The sequence below is a fragment of the Salmo trutta genome, chromosome 12 (genome assembly GCF_901001165.1).
Source record: "Salmo trutta chromosome 12, fSalTru1.1, whole genome shotgun sequence".
NCBI lineage: Eukaryota > Metazoa > Chordata > Actinopteri > Salmoniformes > Salmonidae > Salmo > Salmo trutta.
Genome location: NC_042968.1, coordinates 91433733 through 91458680, shown reverse-complemented (window position 1 = coordinate 91458680; position 24948 = coordinate 91433733). Strand labels below are relative to the sequence as shown.

At 46.2% G+C, this 24948-nt stretch overlaps 1 protein-coding gene across 4 annotated transcripts in view; it reads left to right on the top strand.

Moving 5' to 3' along the window:
* trim3b (tripartite motif containing 3b) overlaps nucleotides 1–24948 on the top strand; it is a 103471-nt gene that overhangs the window by 52154 nt on the left and 26369 nt on the right. For all 4 annotated transcript variants that reach the window (XM_029770359.1, XM_029770363.1, XM_029770361.1 and 1 more), the window contains one exon: nucleotides 3493–3591. In XM_029770359.1, coding sequence (XP_029626219.1) covers nucleotides 3493–3591 — 99 coding nt within the window. The remainder of the gene's footprint in view (nucleotides 1–3492; nucleotides 3592–24948) is intronic.

Here is a 24948-nt window from a genome sequence, read left to right as displayed (position 1 = left end):
TTAACCATTAACTCCATTAATAGGCCCTGAGCCACAGCAGTGCCACAGAGGTTAGTGGACTGGTTAACCATTACTAGGCCCTGAGCCACAGCAGTGACACAGAGGTTAGTGGACTGGTTAACCATTACTAGGCCCTGAGCCACAGCAGTGCCACAGAGGTTAGTGGACTGGTTAACCATTACTGGGCCCTGAGCCACAGCAGTGCCACAGAGGTTAGTGGACTGGTTAACCATTACTAGGCCCTGAGCCACAGCAGTGCCACAGAGGTTAGTGGACTGGTTAACCATTACTAGGCCCTGAGCCACAGCAGTGCCACAGAGGTTAGTGGACTGGTTAACCATTACTAGGCCCTGAGCCACAGCAGTGCCACAGAGGTTAGTGGACTGGTTAACCATTAACTCCATGACTTTGCTCTTACAGAGCAATAACTATCATATTACATGTTATTACAAATGTATTGCTCAAGTATTTAGTGTTATTACACCGGTATAAGCACAACTTTACACCTTAAATGGTACCTGGTTGTACATATAAAGTCATAATACCATTGTTAAAACAGCACTACTTTACACTGTTGCGGGCTAAACACAGTAAAGTCCAAGGATGCATCCCAAATAGCTCCCTATTCCCTGTATAAAGTAGTGCACCGTATACTCCCTAGTGGCACAGCGGTCTAAGGCACTGCATCTCAGTGCTTGAGGCGTCACTACAGACACCACCCTGGTTCGAATCCAGGCTGTATCACAACCCATAGCGCAGCTCACAATTGGCCCAGCGTCGTCCAGGTTTGGCCGGTGTAGGCCGTCATTCTAAATAAGAATTTGTTCTTAACTGACTTGCCTAGTTAAAATAAAAAACCTTTTCTGAAGGTTCTATAAAGAACCACAATCAGAAGGTTCTAAATGGAACCTGTATGGTGCTATAAAGAACTCATTTAAAAAAGGTTCTATATAACACAGAGAAAGGGTTAGAGTTTCTGCTATGGTTAAAACCCTTTTGGGGGCTATTTAGAACCATGTTGTATGGTTCTATAAAGAACCTTTATGGAGAATGGTTCTATAAAGAACCTTTCTCAGTCCTAAAGGTTCTTTATAGATCCTTTTGAAGAACCATACAGGGTATTTTATTCTGGTCAGCCATAATATATTGTTACAATTTCTTAGCTGTTATTACTGTTTTAAAGGGAAACCACTTAAACATTATATTTTGGTATGTTTTTCATTAGTCAAATGTTGATAGACCCAACATGTTTTGCATGTCAGCAGTCAAGTTTTCAAGAAGCAAAGTGTTACCAGCCACATCATCGTGATGATGTAAAATGCATCATGGACTAATGACAAAAATACCAAAAGATAGTTTCTGAGTGGATTTTCCCTTTAATTGACGAGTTGAATCAAGTGAACTAGTTCTGGAACAGCTGAGGGTCCCTGAGGAGAGAAACTACTGACTTAGTCAACTGTTCTCAATTGGCACACGGCCGGACGCGAGTCTTTCTCAAGACCCCGTCACTGACCACATTCAGATATAATATGGAACAGCATCACACAACACACTGGATCAACTGGAAGGACTGTCACTCAAGGTAGCACAAACCACGCCCCCTCGTGATGTAATGATCCGCCTCCACTACATTGGAATTATCACTAAAAGAGATATACACAAACCACGCCCCCTCGTGATGTAACGATCCGCCTCCACTACATTATAATTATCACTTAAAGAGATATACACAAACCACGCCCCCTCGTGATGTAATGATCCGCCTCCACTACATTATAATTATCACTAAAAGAGATGTACACAAACCACGCCCCCTCGTGATGTAATGATCCGCCTCCACTACATTATAATTATCACTAAAAGAGATGTACACAAACCACGCCCCCTCGTGATGTAATGATCCGCCTCCACTACATTATAATTATCACTAAAAGAGATGTACACAAACCACGCCCCCTCATGATGTAACGATCCGCCTCCACTACATTATAATTATCACTAAAAGAGATGTACACAAACCACGCCCCTTCATGATGTAACGATCCGCCTCCACTACATTATAATTATCACTAAAAGAGATGTACACAAACCACGCCCCCTCATGATGTAACGATCCGCCTCCACTACATTATAATTATCACTAAAAGAGATGTACACAAACCACGCCCCTTCATGATGTAATGATCCGCCTCCACTACATTATAATTATCACTAAAAGAGACGTACACAAACCACGCCCCTTCATGATGTAATGATCCGCCTCCACTACATTATAATTATCACTAAAAGAGACGTACACAAACCACGCCCCCTCATGATGTAATGATCCGCCTCCACTACATTATAATTATCACTGAAAGAGATATACACAAACCACGCCCCCTCATGATGTAATGATCCGCCTCCACTACATTATAATTATCACTAAAAGAGATGTACACAAACCACGCCCTCTCATGATGTAACGATCCGCCTCCACTACATTATAATTATCACTAAAAGAGACGTACACAAACCACGCCCCCTCGTGATGTAATGATCCGCCTCCACTACATTATAATTATCACTAAAAGAGATGTACACAAACCACGCCCCCTCATGATGTAACGATCCGCCTCCACTACATTATAATTATCACTAAAAGAGGAAAGAACCATCTTGTGAACTGTAAAGAGCCACTGAAAGGCTCAGAGGGTTCTTTGAATAACTTGTATTTATGAATTTTTTATTTAACTAGGCTAGTCGGATAAGAACAAATTCTTATTTACAATGACGGCCCACCCTGGCGAAATCCGGATGACGCTGGGCCAATTGTGCGCCGCCTTATGGGACTCCCAATCGCGGCCGGATGTGATGCAGTCTGGATTCGAACCAGGTATTGCAGTGACGCCTCTAACACTGAGATGCAATGCCTTAGACCGCTGGGTGATGGTTCTATATTGTTCCCAACTTCACCCTTCCCAAACAACCCTTGAGGCACCCTATTTTCTTAGTGTGTAGGATCGCAATTGAGACGCGTTCACAACATCGCGTAATTTCATAAGTACCAGCATACGACTTGGAAAAAAATCCGCTTGAACGCCTCTCCAACTGGTAATAACTTAGCGGTTAACTCGTCTATCGTCCCTGAGCTCCGAGTTTCCCCTCTTACACATCGTCATTTGTCAACACAAAAAAAGAAAACGAGCAAGGCGGGCATCTTCAGCAGTTATTGTTTATGACTCTTCAATATACGAATCATTGATGCATCTTCTGTTTGATACTGGAACTGTAAGCAGTTCTGGATGTACTTTTTAATGGGCAAAAAAAGGGCGAACCACAAGCCTCCAATGACCTCCATGTTGAGTGGTATCCCCCCCACCTTACATGTGTTTTTTTCCCATAAGAACCAGTTCAAAACGTGAATGCACCTAACTCATATTTACCACCTCAAAACCGGTAATTCCCACCCATAAATAATGCAGCATTTCTTTCCTGTTGTTCTGTTGTTAGGTGCTGATGGTGCAAAAACAGATGAGTGAGAGGGTTTCGGTAATGGCCCGTCACGACTTCCCTGAACAGCCTCACCAGAACGCACACCTGGACTGTCAGGTAGTAGATACAGGATACACACCTGGACTGTCAGGTAGTACATATAGGATACACACCTGGACTGTCAGCTAGTACATACAGGATACACACCTGGACTGACAGGTAGTACAAACAGGATACACACCTGGACTGACAGGTAGTACATACAGGATACACACCTGGACTGTCAGGTAGTACATACAGGATACACACCTGGACTGTCAGGTAGTACATACAGGATACACACCTGGACTGTCAGGTAGTAGATACAGGATACACACCTGGACTGTCAGGTAGTACATACAGGATACACACCTGGACTGACAGGTAGTACAAACAGGATACACACCTGGACTGTCAGGTAGTACATACAGTATACACACCTGGACTGACAGGTAGTACATACAGGATACACACCTGGACTGTCAGGTAGTACATACAGGATACACACCTGGACTGACAGGTAGTACATACAGGATACACACCTGGACTGTCAGGTAGTACATACAGGATACACACCTGGACTGACAGGTAGTACATACAGGATACACACCTGGACTGTCAGGTAGTACATACAGGATACACACCTGGACTGTCAGGAAGTACATACAGGATACACACCTGGACTGTCAGGTAGTACATACAGGATACACACCTGGACTGTCAGGTAGTACATACAGGATACACACCTGGACTGTCAGGTAGTACATACAGGATACACACCTGGACTGACAGGTAGTACATACAGGATACACACCTGGACTGTCAGGTAGGACATACAGGATACACACCTGGACTGACAGGTAGTACATACAGGATACACACCTGGACTGACAGGTAGTACATACAGGATACACACCTGGACTGTCAGGTAGTACATACAGGATACACACCTGGACTGTCAGGTAGTACATACAGGATACACAACTGGACTGACAGGTAGTACATACAGGATACACACCTGGACTGTCAGGTAGTACATACAGGATACACACCTGGACTGTCAGGTAGTACATACAGGATACACACCTGGACTGACAGGTAGTACAAACAGGATACATACCTGGACTGTCAGGTAGTACATACAGGATACACACCTGGACTGTCAGGTAATACATACAGGATACACACCTGGACTGTCAGGTAGTACATACAGGATACACACCTGGACTGACAGGTAGTACATACAGGATACACACCTGGACTGTCAGGTAGTACATACAGGATACACACCTGGACTGACAGGTAGTACATACAGAATACACACCTGGACTGACAGGTAGTACATACAGGATACACACCTGGACTGACAGGTAGTACGTACAGGATACACAACTGGACTGACAGGTAGTACATACAGGATACACACCTGGACTGACAGGTAGGACATACAGGATACACACCTGGACTGTCAGGTAGTACATACAGGATACACACCTGGACTGACAGGTAGTACATACAGGATACACACCTGGACTGAAAGGTAGTACAGACAGGATACACACCTGGACTGACAGGTAGTACATACAGGATACACACCTGGACTGTCAGGTAGTACAGACAGGATACACACCTGGACTGACAGGTAGTACATACAGTATACACACCTGGACTGTCAGGTAGTACAGACAGGATACACACCTGGACTGTCAGGTAGTACATACAGGATACACACCTGGACTGTCAGGTAGTACATACAGGATACACACCTGGACTGACAGGTAGTACATACAGGATACACACCTGGACTGACAGGTAGTACATACAGGATACACACCTGGACTGACAGGTAGTACATACAGGATACACACCTGGACTGACAGGTAGTACATACAGTATACACACCTGGACTGTCAGGTAGTACAGACAGGATACACACCTGGACTGTCAGGTAGTACATACAGGATACACACCTGGACTGTCAGGTAGTACATACAGGATACACACCTGGACTGACAGGTAGTACATACAGGATACACACCTGGACTGACAGGTAGTACATACAGGATACACACCTGGACTGACAGGTAGTACATACAGGATACACACCTGGACTGTCAGGTAGTACATACAGGATACACACCTGGACTGACAGGTAGTACATACAGGATACACACCTGGACTGTCAGGTAGTACATACAGGATATACATCTGGACTGTCAGGTAGTACATACAGGATACACACCTGGACTGTCAGGTAGTAGATACAGGATACACACCTGGACTGTCAGGTAGTACATACAGGATACACACCTGGACTGACAGGTAGTACAAACAGGATACACACCTGGACTGTCAGGTAGTACATACAGTATACACACCTGGACTGACAGGTAGTACATACAGGATACACACCTGGACTGTCAGGTAGTACATACAGGATACACACCTGGACTGACAGGTAGTACATACAGGATACACACCTGGACTGTCAGGTAGTACATACAGGATACACACCTGGACTGACAGGTAGTACATACAGGATACACACCTGGACTGTCAGGTAGTACATACAGGATACACACCTGGACTGTCAGGAAGTACATACAGGATACACACCTGGACTGTCAGGTAGTACATACAGGATACACACCTGGACTGTCAGGTAGTACATACAGGATACACACCTGGACTGTCAGGTAGTACATACAGGATACACACCTGGACTGACAGGTAGTACATACAGGATACACACCTGGACTGTCAGGTAGGACATACAGGATACACACCTGGACTGACAGGTAGTACATACAGGATACACACCTGGACTGACAGGTAGTACATACAGGATACACACCTGGACTGTCAGGTAGTACATACAGGATACACACCTGGACTGTCAGGTAGTACATACAGGATACACAACTGGACTGACAGGTAGTACATACAGGATACACACCTGGACTGTCAGGTAGTACATACAGGATACACACCTAGACTGTCAGGTAGTACATACAGGATACACACCTGGACTGACAGGTAGTACAAACAGGATACATACCTGGACTGTCAGGTAGTACATACAGGATACACACCTGGACTGTCAGGTAATACATACAGGATACACACCTGGACTGTCAGGTAGTACATACAGGATACACACCTGGACTGACAGGTAGTACATACAGGATACACACCTGGACTGTCAGGTAGTACATACAGGATACACACCTGGACTGACAGGTAGTACATACAGAATACACACCTGGACTGACAGGTAGTACATACAGGATACACACCTGGACTGACAGGTAGTACGTACAGGATACACAACTGGACTGACAGGTAGTACATACAGGATACACACCTGGACTGACAGGTAGGACATACAGGATACACACCTGGACTGTCAGGTAGTACATACAGGATACACACCTGGACTGACAGGTAGTACATACAGGATACACACCTGGACTGAAAGGTAGTACAGACAGGATACACACCTGGACTGACAGGTAGTACATACAGGATACACACCTGGACTGTCAGGTAGTACAGACAGGATACACACCTGGACTGACAGGTAGTACATACAGTATACACACCTGGACTGTCAGGTAGTACAGACAGGATACACACCTGGACTGTCAGGTAGTACATACAGGATACACACCTGGACTGTCAGGTAGTACATACAGGATACACACCTGGACTGACAGGTAGTACATACAGGATACACACCTGGACTGACAGGTAGTACATACAGGATACACACCTGGACTGACAGGTAGTACATACAGGATACACACCTGGACTGACAGGTAGTACATACAGTATACACACCTGGACTGTCAGGTAGTACAGACAGGATACACACCTGGACTGTCAGGTAGTACATACAGGATACACACCTGGACTGTCAGGTAGTACATACAGGATACACACCTGGACTGACAGGTAGTACATACAGGATACACACCTGGACTGACAGGTAGTACATACAGGATACACACCTGGACTGACAGGTAGTACATACAGGATACACACCTGGACTGTCAGGTAGTACATACAGGATACACACCTGGACTGACAGGTAGTACATACAGGATACACACCTGGACTGTCAGGTAGTACATACAGGATATACATCTGGACTGTCAGGTAGTACATACAGGATACACACCTGGACTGTCAGGTAGTACATACAGGATACACACCTGGACTGACAGGTAGTACATACAGGATACACACCTGGACTGACAGGTAGTACATACAGGATACACACCTGGACTGACAGGTAGTACATACAGGATACACACCTGGACTGAAAGGTAGTACAGACAGGATACACACCTGGACTGTCAGGTAGTACATACAGGATACACACCTGGACTGACAGGTAGTACATACAGGATACACACCTGGACTGACAGGTAGTACATACAGGATACACACCTGGACTGACAGGTAGTACATACAGGATACACACCTGGACTGTCAGGTAGTACATACAGGATACACACCTGGACTGACAGGTAGTACATACAGGATACACACCTGGACTGTCAGGTAGTACATACAGGATACACACCTGGACTGTCAGGTAGTACATACAGGATACACACCTGGACTGTCAGGTAGTACATACAGGATACACACCTGGACTGACAGGTAGTACATACAGGATACACACCTGGACTGTCAGGAAGTACATACAGGATACACACCTGGACTGTCAGGTAGTACATACAGGATACACACCTGGACTGTCAGGTAGTACATACAGGATACACACCTGGACTGTCAGGTAGTACATACAGGATACACACCTGGACTGACAGGTAGTACATACAGGATACACACCTGGACTGTCAGGTAGGACATACAGGATACACACCTGGACTGACAGGTAGTACATACAGGATACACACCTGGACTGACAGGTAGTACATACAGGATACACACCTGGACTGTCAGGTAGTACATACAGGATACACACCTGGACTGTCAGGTAGTACATACAGGATACACACCTGGACTGTCAGGTAGTACATACAGGATACACACCTGGACTGTCTGGTAGTACATACAGGATACACACCTGGACTGTCAGGTAGTACATACAGGATACACACCTGGACTGTAAGGTAGTACATACAGGATACACACCTGGACTGTCAGGTAGTACATACAGGATACACACCTGGACTGACAGGTAGTACATACAGGATACACACCTGGACTGACAGGTAGTACGTACAGGATACACACCTGGACTGACAGGTAGTACATACAGGATACACAACTGGACTGACAGGTAGTACATACAGGATACACACCTGGACTGACAGGTAGGACATACAGGATACACACCTGGACTGTCAGGTAGTACATACAGGATACACACCTGGACTGTCAGGTAGTACATACAGGATACACACCTGGACTGACAGGTAGTACAGACAGGATACACACCTGGACTGACAGGTAGTACATACAGGATACACACCTGGACTGTCAGGTAGTACATACAGGACACACCTGGACTGTCAGGTAGTACATACAGGATACACACCTGGACTGTCAGGTAGTACATACAGGATACACACCTGGATTGTCAGGTAGTACATACAGGATACACAACTGGACTGACAGGTAGTACATACAGGATACACACCTGGACTGTCAGGTAGTACATACAGGATAAACAACTGGACTGACAGGTAGTACATACAGGATACACACCTGGACTGACAGGTAGTACATACCGGATACACACCTGGACTGACAGGTAGTACATACAGGATACACACCTGGACTGACAGGTAGTACATAGAGGATACACATCTGGACTGACAGGTAGTACATACAGGATACACACCTGGACTGTCAGGTAGTACATACAGGATACACACCTTTACTGTCAGGTAGTACATACAGGATACACACCTGGACTGTCAGGTAGTACATACAGGATACACACCTGGACTGACAGGTAGTACAAACAGGATACACACCTGGACTGTCAGGTAGTACATACAGGATACACACCTGGACTGTCAGGTAGTACATACAGGATACACAACTGGACTGACAGGTAGTACATACAGGATACACACCTGGACTGACAGGTAGGACATACTGGATACACACCTGGACTGACAGGTAGTACATACAGGATACACACCTGGACTGACAGGTAGTACATACAGGATACACACCTGGACTGTCAGGTAGTACATACAGGATACACACCTGGACTGACAGGTAGTACATACAGGATACACACCTGGACTGTCAGGTAGTACATACAGGATACACACCTGGACTGACAGGTAGTACATACAGGATACATACCTGGACTGACAGGTAGGACATACAGGATACACACCTGGACTGACAGGTAGTACATACAGGATACACACCTGGACTGACAGGTAGTACATACAGGATACACACCTGGACTGTCAGGTAGTACATACAGGATACACACCTGGACTGTCAGGTAGTACATACAGGATACACACCTGGACTGTCAGGTAGTACATACAGGATACACACCTGGACTGTCAGGTAGTAAATACAGGATACACACCTGGACTGACAGGTAGTACATACAGGATACACACCTGGACTGACAGGTAGTACGTACAGGATACACACCTGGACTGACAGGTAGTACATACAGGATACACAACTGGACTGACAGGTAGTACATACAGGATACACACCTGGACTGACAGGTAGGACATACAGGATACACACCTGGACTGTCAGGTAGTACATACAGGATACACACCTGGACTGTCAGGTAGTACATACAGGATACACACCTGGACTGACAGGTAGTACAGACAGGATACACACCTGGACTGACAGGTAGTACATACAGGATACACACCTGGAATGTCAGGTAGTACATACAGGACACACCTGGACTGTCAGGTAGTACATACAGGATACACACCTGAACTGTCAGGTAGTACATACAGGATACACACCTGGATTGTCAGGTAGTACATACAGGATACACAACTGGACTGACAGGTAGTACATACAGGATACACACCTGGACTGTCAGGTAGTACATACAGGATAAACAACTGGTCTGACAGGTAGTACATACAGGATACACACCTGGACTGACAGGTAGTACATACAGGATACACACCTGGACTGACAGGTAGTACATACAGGATACACACCTGGACTGACAGGTAGTACATACAGGATACACACCTGGACTGACAGGTAGTACATACAGGATGCACACCTGGACTGTCAGGTAGTACATACAGGATACACACCTGGACTGTCAGGTAGTACATACAGGATACACACCTGGACTGTCAGGTAGTACATACAGGATACACACCTGGACTGACAGGTAGTACAAACAGGATACACACCTGGACTGTCAGGTAGTACATACAGGATACACACCTGGACTGTCAGGTAGTACATACAGGATACACAACTGGACTGACAGGTAGTACATACAGGATACACACCTGGACTGACAGGTAGGACATACAGGATACACACCTGGACTGACAGGTAGTACATACAGGATACACACCTGGACTGACAGGTAGTACATACAGGATACACACCTGGACATTCAGGTAGTACATACAGGATACACACCTGGACTGACAGGTAGTACATACAGGATACACACCTGGACTGTCAGGTAGTACATACAGGATACACACCTGGACTGACAGGTAGTACATACAGGATACACACCTGGACTGACAGGTAGGACATACAGGATACACACCTGGACTGACAGGTAGCACATACAGGATACACACCTGGACTGACAGGTAGTAGATACAGGATACACACCTGGACTGACATGTAGTACATACAGGATACACACCTGGACTGTCAGGTAGTACATACAGGTAACACAACTGGACTGACAGGTAGTACATACAGGATACACACCTGGACTGTCAGGTAGTACATACAGGATACACACCTGGACTGACAAGTAGGACATACAAGATACACACCTGGACTGTCAGGTAGTACATACAGGACACACCTGGACTGTCAGGTAGTACATACAGGATACACACCTGGACTGTCAGGTAGTACATACAGGATACACACCTGGACTGACAGGTAGTACAAACAGGATACACACCTGGACTGACAGGTAGTACAAACAGGATACACACCTGGACTGTCAGGTAGTACATACAATATACACACCTGGACTGTCAGGTAATAAATACAGGATACACACCTGGACTGTCAGGTAGTACATACAGGATAAACAACTGGACTGACAGTTAGTACATACAGGATACACACCTGGACTGACAGGTAGTACATACAGGATACACACCTGGACTGACAGGTAGTACATACAGGATACACACCTGGACTGACAGGTAGTACATACAGGATACACACCTGGACTGTCAGGTAGTACATACAGGATACACACCTGGACTGACAGGTAGTACATATAGGATACACACCTGGACTGTCAGGTAGTACATACAGGATACACACCTGGACTGACAGGTAGTACATACAGGATACACAACTGGACTGACAGGTAGTACATACAGGATACACACCTGGACTGTCAGGTAGTACATACAGGATACACACCTGGACTGACAGGTATTACATACAGGATACACACCTGGACTGACAGGTAGTACATACAGGATACACACCTGGACTGACAGGTAGTACATACAGGATACACACCTGGACTGACAGGTAGTACATACAGGATACACAGCTGGACTGTCAGGTAGTACATACAGGATACACATCTGGACTGACAGGTAGTACATACAGGATACAGACCTGGACTGACAGGTAGTACATAAAGGATACAGACCTGGACTGACAGGTAGTACATACAGGATACAGACCTGGACTGACAGGTAGTACATACAGGATACACACCTGGACTGACAGGTAGTACATACAGGATACACACCTGGACTGACAGGTAGTACATACAGGATACACACCTGGATTGTCAGGTAGTACATACAGGATACACACCTGGACTGACAGGTAGTACATACAGGATACACACCTGGACTGTCAGGTAGTACATACAGGATACACACCTGGACTGTCAGGTAGTACATACAGGATACACACCTGGACTGACAGGTAGTACATACAGGATACACACCTGGACTGACAGGTAGTACATACAGGATACACACCTGGACTGTCAGGTAGTACATACAGGATACACACCTGGACTGACAGGTAGTACAGACAGGATACACACCTGGACTGACAGGTAGTACATACAGGATACACACCTGGACTGACAGGTAGTACATACAGGATACACAACTGGACTGACAGGTAGTACATACAGGATACACACCTGGACTGACAGGTAGTACATACAGGATACACAACTGGACTGACAGGTAGTACATACAGGATACACACCTGGACTGTCAGCTAGTACATACAGGATACACACCTGGATTGTCAGGTAGTACATACAGGATACACAACTGGACTGACAGGTAGTACATACAGGATACACACCTGGACTGTCAGGTAGGACATACAGGATACACACCTGGACTGTCAGGTAGTACATACAGGATACACACCTGGACTGTCAGGTAGTACATACAGGATACACACCTGGACTGTCAGGTAGTACATACAGGATAAACAACTGGACTGACAGGTAGTACATACAGGATACACACCTGGACTGACAGGTAGGACATACAGGATACACACCTGGACTGACAGGTAGTACATACAGGATACACACCTGGACTGTCAGGTAGTACATACAGGATACACACCTGGACTGTCAGGTAGTACATACAGGATACACACCTGGACTGACAGGTAGTACATACAGGATACACACCTGGACTGTCAGGTAGTACATACAGGATACACACCTGGACTGACAGGTAGTACATACAGGATACACACCTGGACTGTCAGGTAGGACATACAGGATACACACCTGGACTGACAGGTAGTACATACAGGATACACACCTGGAATGACAGGTAGTACATACAGGAAACACACCTGGACTGTCTGGTAGTACATACAGGATACACACCTGGACTGTCAGGTAGTACATACAGGATACACACCTGGACTGTCAGGTAGTACATACAGGATACACACCTGGACTGTCAGGTAGTACATACAGGATACACACCTGGACTGACAGGTAGTACATACAGGATACACACCTGGACTGACAGGTAGTACATACAGGATACACAACTGGACTGACAGGTAGTACATACAGGATACACACCTGGACTGACAGGTAGGACATACAGGATACACACCTGGACTGTCAGGTAGTACATACAGGATACACACCTGGACTGTCAGGTAGTACATACAGGATACACACCTGGACTGACAGGTAGTACAGACAGGATACACACCTGGACTGACAGGTAGTACATACAGGATACACACCTGGACTGTCAGGTAGTACATACAGGACACACCTGGACTGTCAGGTAGTACATACAGGATACACACCTGGACTGTCAGGTAGTACATACAGGATACACACCTGGATTGTCAGGTAGTACATACAGGATACACAACTGGACTGACAGGTAGTACATACAGGATACACACCTGGACTGTCAGGTAGAACATACAGGATAAACACCTGGACTGACAGGTAGTACATACAGGATACACACCTGGACTGACAGGTAGTACATACAGGATACACACCTGGACTGACAGGTAGTACATACAGGATACACACCTGGACTGACAGGTAGTACATACAGGATACACACCTGGACTGACAGGTAGTACATACAGGATACACACCTGGACTGTCAGGTAGTACATACAGGATACACACCTGGACTGACAGGTAGTACATACAGGATACACACCTGGACTGTCAGGTAGTACAAACAGGATACACACCTGGACTGACAGGTAGTACAAACAGGATACACACCTGGACTGTCAGGTAGTACATACAGGATACACACCTGGACTGTCAGGTAGTACATACAGGATACACAACTGGACTGACAGGTAGTACATACAGGATACACACCTGGACTGACAGGTAGTACATACAGGATACACACCTGGACTGACAGGTAGTACATACAGGATACACACCTGGACTGACAGGTAGTACATACAGGATACACACCTGGACTGTCAGGTAGTACATACAGGATACACACCTGGACTGACAGGTAGTACATACAGGATACACACCTGGACTGTCAGGTAGTACATACAGGATACACACCTGGACTGACAGGTAGTACATACAGGATACACACCTGGACTGACAGGTAGGACATACAGGATACACACCTGGACTGACAGGTAGTACATACAGGATACACACCTGGACTGACAGGTAGTAGATACAGGATACACACCTGGACTGACAGGTAGTACATACAGGATACACACCTGGACTGACAGGTAGGACATACAGGATACACACCTGGACTGACAGGTAGTACATACAGGATACACACCTGGACTGACAGGTAGTAGATACAGGATACACACCTGGACTGACAGGTAGTAGATACAGGATACACACCTGGACTGACAGGTAGTACATACAGGATACACACCTGGACTGTCAGGTAGTACATACAGGATACACACCTGGATTGTCAGGTAGTACATACAGGATACACAACTGGACTGACAGGTAGTACATACAGGATACACACCTGGACTGTCAGGTAGGACATACAGGATACACACCTGGACTGTCAGGTAGTACATACAGGATACACACCTGGACTGTCAGGTAGTACATACAGGATACACACCTGGACTGTCAGGTAGTACATACAGGATAAACAACTGGACTGACAGGTAGTACATACAGGATACACACCTGGACTGACAGGTAGGACATACAGGATACACACCTGGACTGACAGGTAGTACATACAGGATACACACCTGGACTGTCAGGTAGTACATACAGGATACACACCTGGACTGTCAGGTAGTACATACAGGATACACACCTGGACTGACAGGTAGTACATACAGGATACACACCTGGACTGTCAGGTAGTACATACAGGATACACACCTGGACTGACAGGTAGTACATACAGGATACACACCTGGACTCTCAGGTAGGACATACAGGATACACACCTGGACTGACAGGTAGTACATACAGGATACACACCTGGACTGACAGGTAGTACATACAGGATACACACCTGGACTGTCTGGTAGTACATACAGGATACACACCTGGACTGTCAGGTAGTACATACAGGATACACACAAGGACTGTCAGGTAGTACATACAGGATACACACCTGGACTGTCAGGTAGTACATACAGGATACACACCTGGACTGACAGGTAGTACATACAGGATACACACCTGGACTGACAGGTAGTACGTACAGGATACACACCTGGACTGACAGGTAGTACATACAGGATACACAACTGGACTGACAGGTAGTGCATACAGGATACACACCTGGACTGACAGGTAGGACATACAGGATACACACCTGGACTGTCAGGTAGTACATACAGGATACACACCTGGACTGTCAGGTAGTACATACAGGATACACACCTGGACTGACAGGTAATACAGACAGGATACACACCTGGACTGACAGGTAGTACATACAGGATACACACCTGGACTGTCAGGTAGTACATACAGGACACACCTGGACTGTCAGGTAGTACATACAGGATACACACCTGGACTGTCAGGTAGTACATACAGGATACACACCTGGATTGTCAGGTAGTACATACAGGATACACAACTGGACTGACAGGTAGTACATACAGGATACACACCTGGACTGTCAGGTAGTACATACAGGATAAACAACTGGACTGACAGGTAGTACATACAGGATACACACCTGGACTGACAGGTAGTACATACAGGATACACACCTGGACTGACAGGTAGTACATACAGGATACACACCTGGACTGACAGGTAGTACATACAGGATACACACCTGGACTGACAGGTAGTACATACAGGATACACACCTGGACTGTCAGGTAGTACATACAGGATACACACCTGGACTGTCAGGTAGAACATACAGGATACACACCTGGACTGTCAGGTAGTACATACAGGATACACACCTGGACTGACAGGTTGTACAAACAGGATACACACCTGGACTGTCAGGTAGTACATACATGATACACACCTGGACTGTCAGGTAGTACATACAGGATACACAACTGGACTGACAGGTAGTACATACAGGATACACACCTGGACTGACAGGTAGGACATACAGGATACAAACCTGGACTGACAGGTAGTACATACTGGATACACACCTGGACTGACAGGTAGTACATACAGGATACACACCTGGACTGTCAGGTAGTACATACAGGATACACACCTGGACTGACAGGTAGTACATACAGGATACACACCTGGACTGTCAGGTAGGACATACAGGATACACACCTGGACTGACAGGTAGTACATACAGGATACACACCTGGAATGACAGGTAGTACATACAGGATACACACCTGGACTGTCTGGTAGTACATACAGGATACACACCTGGACTGTCAGGTAGTACATACAGGATACACACCTGGACTGTCAGGCAGTACATACAGGATACACACCTGGACTGTCAGGTAGTACATACAGGATACACACCTGGACTGACAGGTAGTACATACAGGATACACACCTGGACTGACAGGTAGTACGTACAGGATACACACCTGGACTGACAGGTAGTACATACAGGATACACAACTGGACTGACAGGTAGTACATACAGGATACACACCTGGACTGACAGGTAGGACATACAGGATACACACCTGGACTGTCAGGTAGTACATACAGGATACACACCTGGACTGTCAGGTAGTACATACAGGATACACACCTGGACTGACAGGTAGTACAGACAGGATACACACCTGGACTGACAGGTAGTACATACAGGATACACACCTGGACTGTCAGGTAGTACATACAGGACACACCTGGACTGTCAGGTAGTACATACAGGATACACACCTGGACTGTCAGGTAGTACATACAGGATACACACCTGGATTGTCAGGTAGTACATACAGGATACACAACTGGAATGACAGGTAGTACATACAGGATACACACCTGGACTGTCAGGTAGAACATACAGGATAAACAACTGGACTGACAGGTATTACATACAGGATACACACCTGGACTGACAGGTAGTACATACAGGATACACACCTGGACTGACAGGTAGTACATACAGGATACACACCTGGACTGACAGGTAGTACATACAGGATACACACCTGGACTGACAGGTAGTACATACAGGATACACACCTGGACTGTCAGGTAGTACATACAGGATACACACCTGGACTGACAGGTAGTACATACAGGATACACACCTGGACTGTCAGGTAGTACAAACAGGATACACACCTGGACTGACAGGTAGTACAAACAGGATACACACCTGGACTGTCAGGTAGTACATACAGGATACACACCTGGACTGTCAGGTAGTACATACAGGATACACACCTGGACTGTCAGGTAGTACATACAGGATACACAACTGGACTGACAGGTAGTACATACAGGATACACACCTGGACTGACAGGTAGGACATACAGGATACACACCTGGACTGACAGGTAGTACATACTGGATACACACCTGGACTGACAGGTAGTACATACAGGATACACACCTGGACTGTCAGGTAGTACATACAGGATACACACCTGGACTGACAGGTAGTACATACAGGATACACACCTGGACTGTCAGGTAGTACATACAGGATACACACCTGGACTGACAGGTAGTACATACAGGATACACACCTGGACTGACAGGTAGGACATACAGGATACACACCTGGACTGACAGGTAGTACATACAGGATACACACCTGGACTGACAGGTAGTAGATACAGGATACACACCTGGACTGACAGGTAGTACATACAGGATACACACCTGGACTGTCAGGTAGTACATACAGGATACACACCTGGACAGACAGGTAGTACATACAGGATAGACACCTGGACTGACAGGTAGTACATACAGGATACACACCTGGACTGACAGGTAGTAGATACAGGATACACACCTGGACTGACAGGTAGTACATACAGGATTCACACCTGGACTGTCAGGTAGTACATACAGGATACACACCTGGACTGACAGGTAGTACATACAGGATACACACCTTGACTGACAGGTAGTACATACAGGATACACACCTGGACTGACAGGTAGTACATACAGGATACACACCTGGACTGACAGGTAGTACATACAGGATACACACCTGGATTGTCAGGTAGTACATACAGGATACACACCTGGACTGTAAGGTAGTACATACAGGATACACACCTGGACTGTCAGGTAGTACATACAGGATACACACCTGGACTGACAGGTAGTACATACAGGATACACACCTGGACTGTCAGGTAGTACATACAGGATACACACCTGGATTGTCAGGTAGTACATACAGGATACACACCTGGACTGTCAGGTAGTACATACAGGATACACACCTGGACTGACAGGTAGTACATACAGGATACACACCTGGACTGACAGGTAGTACATACAGGATACACTCCTGGACTGACAGGTAGTACATACAGGATACACACCTGGACTGTCAGGTAGTACATACAGGATACACACCTGGACTGACAGGTAGTACATACAGGATACACACCTGGACTGACAGGTAGTAGATACAGGATACACACCTGGACTGACAGGTAGTACATACAGGATACACACCTGGACTGTACAGGTAGTACATACAGGATACACACCTGGACTGACAGTAGTACATACAGGATACACCCCTTGACTGACAGGTAGTACATACGGATACACACCTGGACTGACAGGTAGTACATACAGGATACACACCTGGACTGACAGGTAGTTACATACAGGATACACACCTGATGTCAGGTAGTACATACAGGATACACACCTGGACTGACAGGTAGTACATACAGGATACACACCTGGACTGTCAGGTAGTACATCAGGATACACACCTGGACTGACAGTAGTACAATACAGGATACACACCTGGACTGTCAGGTAGTACATACAGGATACACACCTGTCCTGACGGTATACATACAGGAGTACACACCTGACTGTCAGGTAGTACATACAGGATACACCCTGGACTGACAGGTAGTACATACAGGATACACACCTGGTGACAGTAGTACATACAGGATACACACCTGGACTGACAGGTTGTACAAACAGGATACACACCTGGACTGTCAGGTAGTACATACAGGATACACACCTGGACTGTCAGGTAGTACATACAGGATACACAACTGGACTGACAGGTAGTACATACAGGATACACACCTGGACTGACAGGTAGGACATACAGGATACACACCTGGACTGACAGGTAGTACATACTGGATACACACCTGGACTGACAGGTAGTACATACAGGATAAACACCTGGACTGTCAGGTAGTACATACAGGATACACACCTGGACTGACAGGTAGTACATACAGGATACACACCTGGACTGTCAGGTAGTACATACAGGATACACACCTGGACTGACAGGTAGTACATACAGGATACACACCTGGACTGACAGGTAGGACATACAGGATACACACCTGGACTGAAGGTAGTACATACAGGATACACACCTGGACTGACAGGTAGTAGATACAGGATACACACCTGGACTGACAGGTAGTACATACAGGATACACACCTGGACCTGTCAGGTAGTACATACAGGATACACACCTGGACAGACAGGTAGTACATACAGGATAGACACCTGGACTGACAGGTAGTACATACAGGATACACACCTGGACTGACAGGTAGTAGATACAGGATACACACCTGGACTGACAGGTAGTACATACAGGATTCACACCTGGACTGTCAGGTAGTACATACAGGATACACACCTGGACTGACAGGTAGTACATACAGGATACACACCTTGACTGACAGGTAGTACATACAGGATACACACCTGGACTGACAGGTAGTACATACAGGATACACACCTGGACTGACAGGTAGTACATACAGGATACACACCTGGATTGTCAGGTAGTACATACAGGATACACACCTGGACTGTAAGGTAGTACATACAGGATACACACCTGGACTGTCAGGTAGTACATACAGGATACACACCTGGACTGACAGGTAGTACATACAGGATACACACCTGGACTGTCAGGTAGTACATACAGGATACACACCTGGATTGTCAGGTAGTACATACAGGATACACACCTGGACTGTCAGGTAGTACATACAGGATACACACCTGGACTGACAGGTAGTACATACAGGATACACACCTGGACTGACAGGTAGTACATACAGGATACACACCTGGACTGACAGGTAGTACATACAGGATACACACCTGGAATGTCAGGTAGTACATACAGGATACACACCTGGACTGACAGGTAGTACATACAGGATACACACCTGGACTGTCAGGTAGTGCATACAGGATACACACCTGGACTGACAGGTAGTACATACAGGATACACACCTTGACTGACAGGTAGTACATACAGGATACACACCTGGACTGACAGGTAGTACATACAGGATACACACCTGGACTGACAGGTAGTACATACAGGATACACACCTGGATTGTCAGGTAGTACATACAGGATACACACCTGGACTGACAGGTAGTACATACAGGATACACACCTGGACTGTCAGGTAGTACATACAGGATACACACCTGGACTGACAGGTATACATACAGGATACACACCTGGACTGTCAGGTAGTACATACAGGATACACACCTGGACTGACAGGTAGTACATACAGGATACACACCTGGACTGTCAGGTAGTACATAAAGGATACACACCTGGACTGACAGTAGTACATACAGGATACCACCTGGACTGACAGGTATACTACAGGATAACAACCTGGACTGACAGGTAGTTACATACAGGATACACCACCTGGACTGACAGGTAGTACATACAGGATACACACCTGGACTGACAGGTAGTACATACAGGATACACACCTGGACTTGTCAGGTTAGTACTACAGGAATACACACCTGGACTGACAGGTAGTACATACAGGATACAACACATGACTGTCAGGTAGTACATACAGGATACACACCTGGACTGACAGGTAGTACATACAGGATACACACCTGACTGTCGGTAGTACATACAGGATACACACCTGGACGACAGGTAGTACATACAGGATACACACCTGGACTGTCAGGTAGTACTACAGGATACACACCTGACGGACAGGTAGTACATACAGGATACACACCTGGACTGACAGGTAGTACATACAGGATACACACCTGGACTGACAGTGTAGTACATACAGGATACACACCTGGACTGACAGGTAGTACATACAGGATACACACCTGATTGTCAGGTAGTACATACAGGATACACACCTGGACTGACAGGTAGTACATACAGGAATAACACACCTGGACTGTCAGGTAGTACATACAGGATACACACCTGGACTGACAGGTAGTACATACAGGATACACACCTGGACTGTCAGGTAGTACATACAGGATACACACCTGGACTGACAGGTAGTACATACAGGATACACACCTGGACTGTCAGGTAGTACATACAGGATACACACCTGGACTGACAGGTAGTACATACAGGATACACACCTGGACTGACAGGTAGTACATACAGGATACACACCTGGACTGACAGGTTGTACAAACAGGATACACACCTGGACTGTCAGGTAGTACATACAGGATACACACCTGGACTGTCAGGTAGTACATACAGGATACACAACTGGACTGACAGGTAGTACATACAGGATACACACCTGGACTTGACAGGTAGGACATACAGGATACACACCTGGACTGACAGGTAGTACATACTGGATATACACACCTGGACTGACAGGTAGTACATACAGGATACACACCTGGACTGTCAGGTAGTACATACAGGATACACACCTGGACTGACAGGTAGTACATACAGGATACACACCTGGACTGTCAGGTAGTACATACAGGATACACACCTGGACTGACAGGTAGGACATACAGGATACACACTGGACTGACAGGTAAGGACATAAAGGATACACACCTGGACTGACAGGTAGTACATACAGGATACACACCTGGACTGACAGGTAGTAGATACAGGATACACACCTGGACTGACAGGTAGTACATACAGGATACACACCGGACTGTCAGGTAGTACATACAGGATACACACCTGGACAGACAGGTAGTACATACAGGATAGACACCTGGACTGACAGGTAGTACATACAGGATACACACCTGGACTGACAGGTAGTAGATACAGGATACACACCTGGACTGACAGGTAGTACATACAGGATCACACCTGTGACTGTCAGGTAGTACATACAGGATACACACCTGGACTGACAGGTAGTACATACAGGATCACACCTTGACTGACAGGTAGTACATACAGGATACACAACCTGGACTGACAGGTAGTACATACAGGATACACACCTGGACTGACAGGTAGTACATACAGGATACACACCTGGATTGTCAGGTAGTACATACAGGATCACACCTGGACTTAAGGTAGTACATACAGATACACACCTGGACTGTCAGGTAGTACATACAGGATACACACCTGGACTGACAGGTAGTACATACAGGATACACACCTGGACTGTCAGGTAGTACATACAATACACACTGGATTGTCAGGTAGTACATACAGGATACACACCTGGACTGTCAGGTAGTACATACAGGATACACACCTGGACTGACGTAGTACATACAGGATACACACCTGGACTGACAGGTTACATACAGGATACACCCTGGACTGACAGGTAGTACATACAGGATACACACCTGACTGAAGGTAGTACATACAGGATACACACCTGGACTGACAGGTAGTACATACAGGATACACACCTGGACTGTCAGGTAGTACATACAGGATACACACCTGGACTGACAGGTAGTACATACAGGATACACACCTGGACTGTCAGGTAGTGCATACAGGATACACACCTGGACTGACAGGTAGTACATACAGGATACACACCTTGACTGACAGGTAGTACATACAGGATACACACCTGGACTGACAGGTAGTACATACAGGATACACACCTGGACTGACAGGTAGTACATACAGGATACACACCTGGATTGTCAGGTAGTACATACAGGATACACACCTGGACTGACAGGTAGTACATACAGGATACACACCTGGACTGTCAGGTAGTACATACAGGATACACACCTGGACTGACAGGTAGTACATTACAGGATACACACCTGGACTGTCAGGTAGTACATACAGGATACACACCTGGACTGACAGGTAGTACATACAGGATACACACCTGGACTGTCAGGTAGTACATAAAGGATACACACCTGGACTGACAGGTAGTACATACAGGATACACACCTGGACTGACAGGTAGTACATACAGGATACACACCTGGACTGACAGGTAGTACATACAGGATACACACCTGGACTGACAGGTAGTACATACAGGATACACACCTGGACTGACAGGTAGTACATACAGGATACACACCTGGACTGTCAGGTAGTACATACAGGATACACACCTGGACTGACAGGTAGTACATACAGGATACACACCTGGACTGTCAGGTAGTACATACAGGATACACACCTGGACTGACAGGTACTACATACAGGATACACACCTGGACTGTCAGGTAGGACATACAGGATACACACCTGGACTGACAGGTAGTACATACAGGATACACACCTGGACTGACAGGTAGTACAAACAGGATACACACCTGGACTGACAGGTAGTACAAACAGGATACACACCTGGACTGTCAGGTAGTACATACAGGATACACACCTGGACTGACAGGTAGTACATACAGGATACACACCTGACTGTCAGGTAGTACATACAGGATACACACCTGGAATGACAGGTAGTACATAAGGATACACACCTGGACAGTCAGGTAGTACATACAGGATACACACCTGGAATGTCAGGTAGTACAGGATACACACCTGGACTGTACAGGTAGTACAAAACAGGATACACACCTGGACTGACAGGTAGTACAGACCGGATACACACCTGGACTGACAGGTAGTACATACAGGATACACACCGGACTGACAGGTAGTACATACAGGATACACCACTGACTGACAGGTAGTACATACAGTACACAACTGACGGTAGTACATACAGGACACTGGACTGTCAGGTATACATACAGGATCACACACCTGGATTGTCAGTAGTACATACAGGATACACACTGGA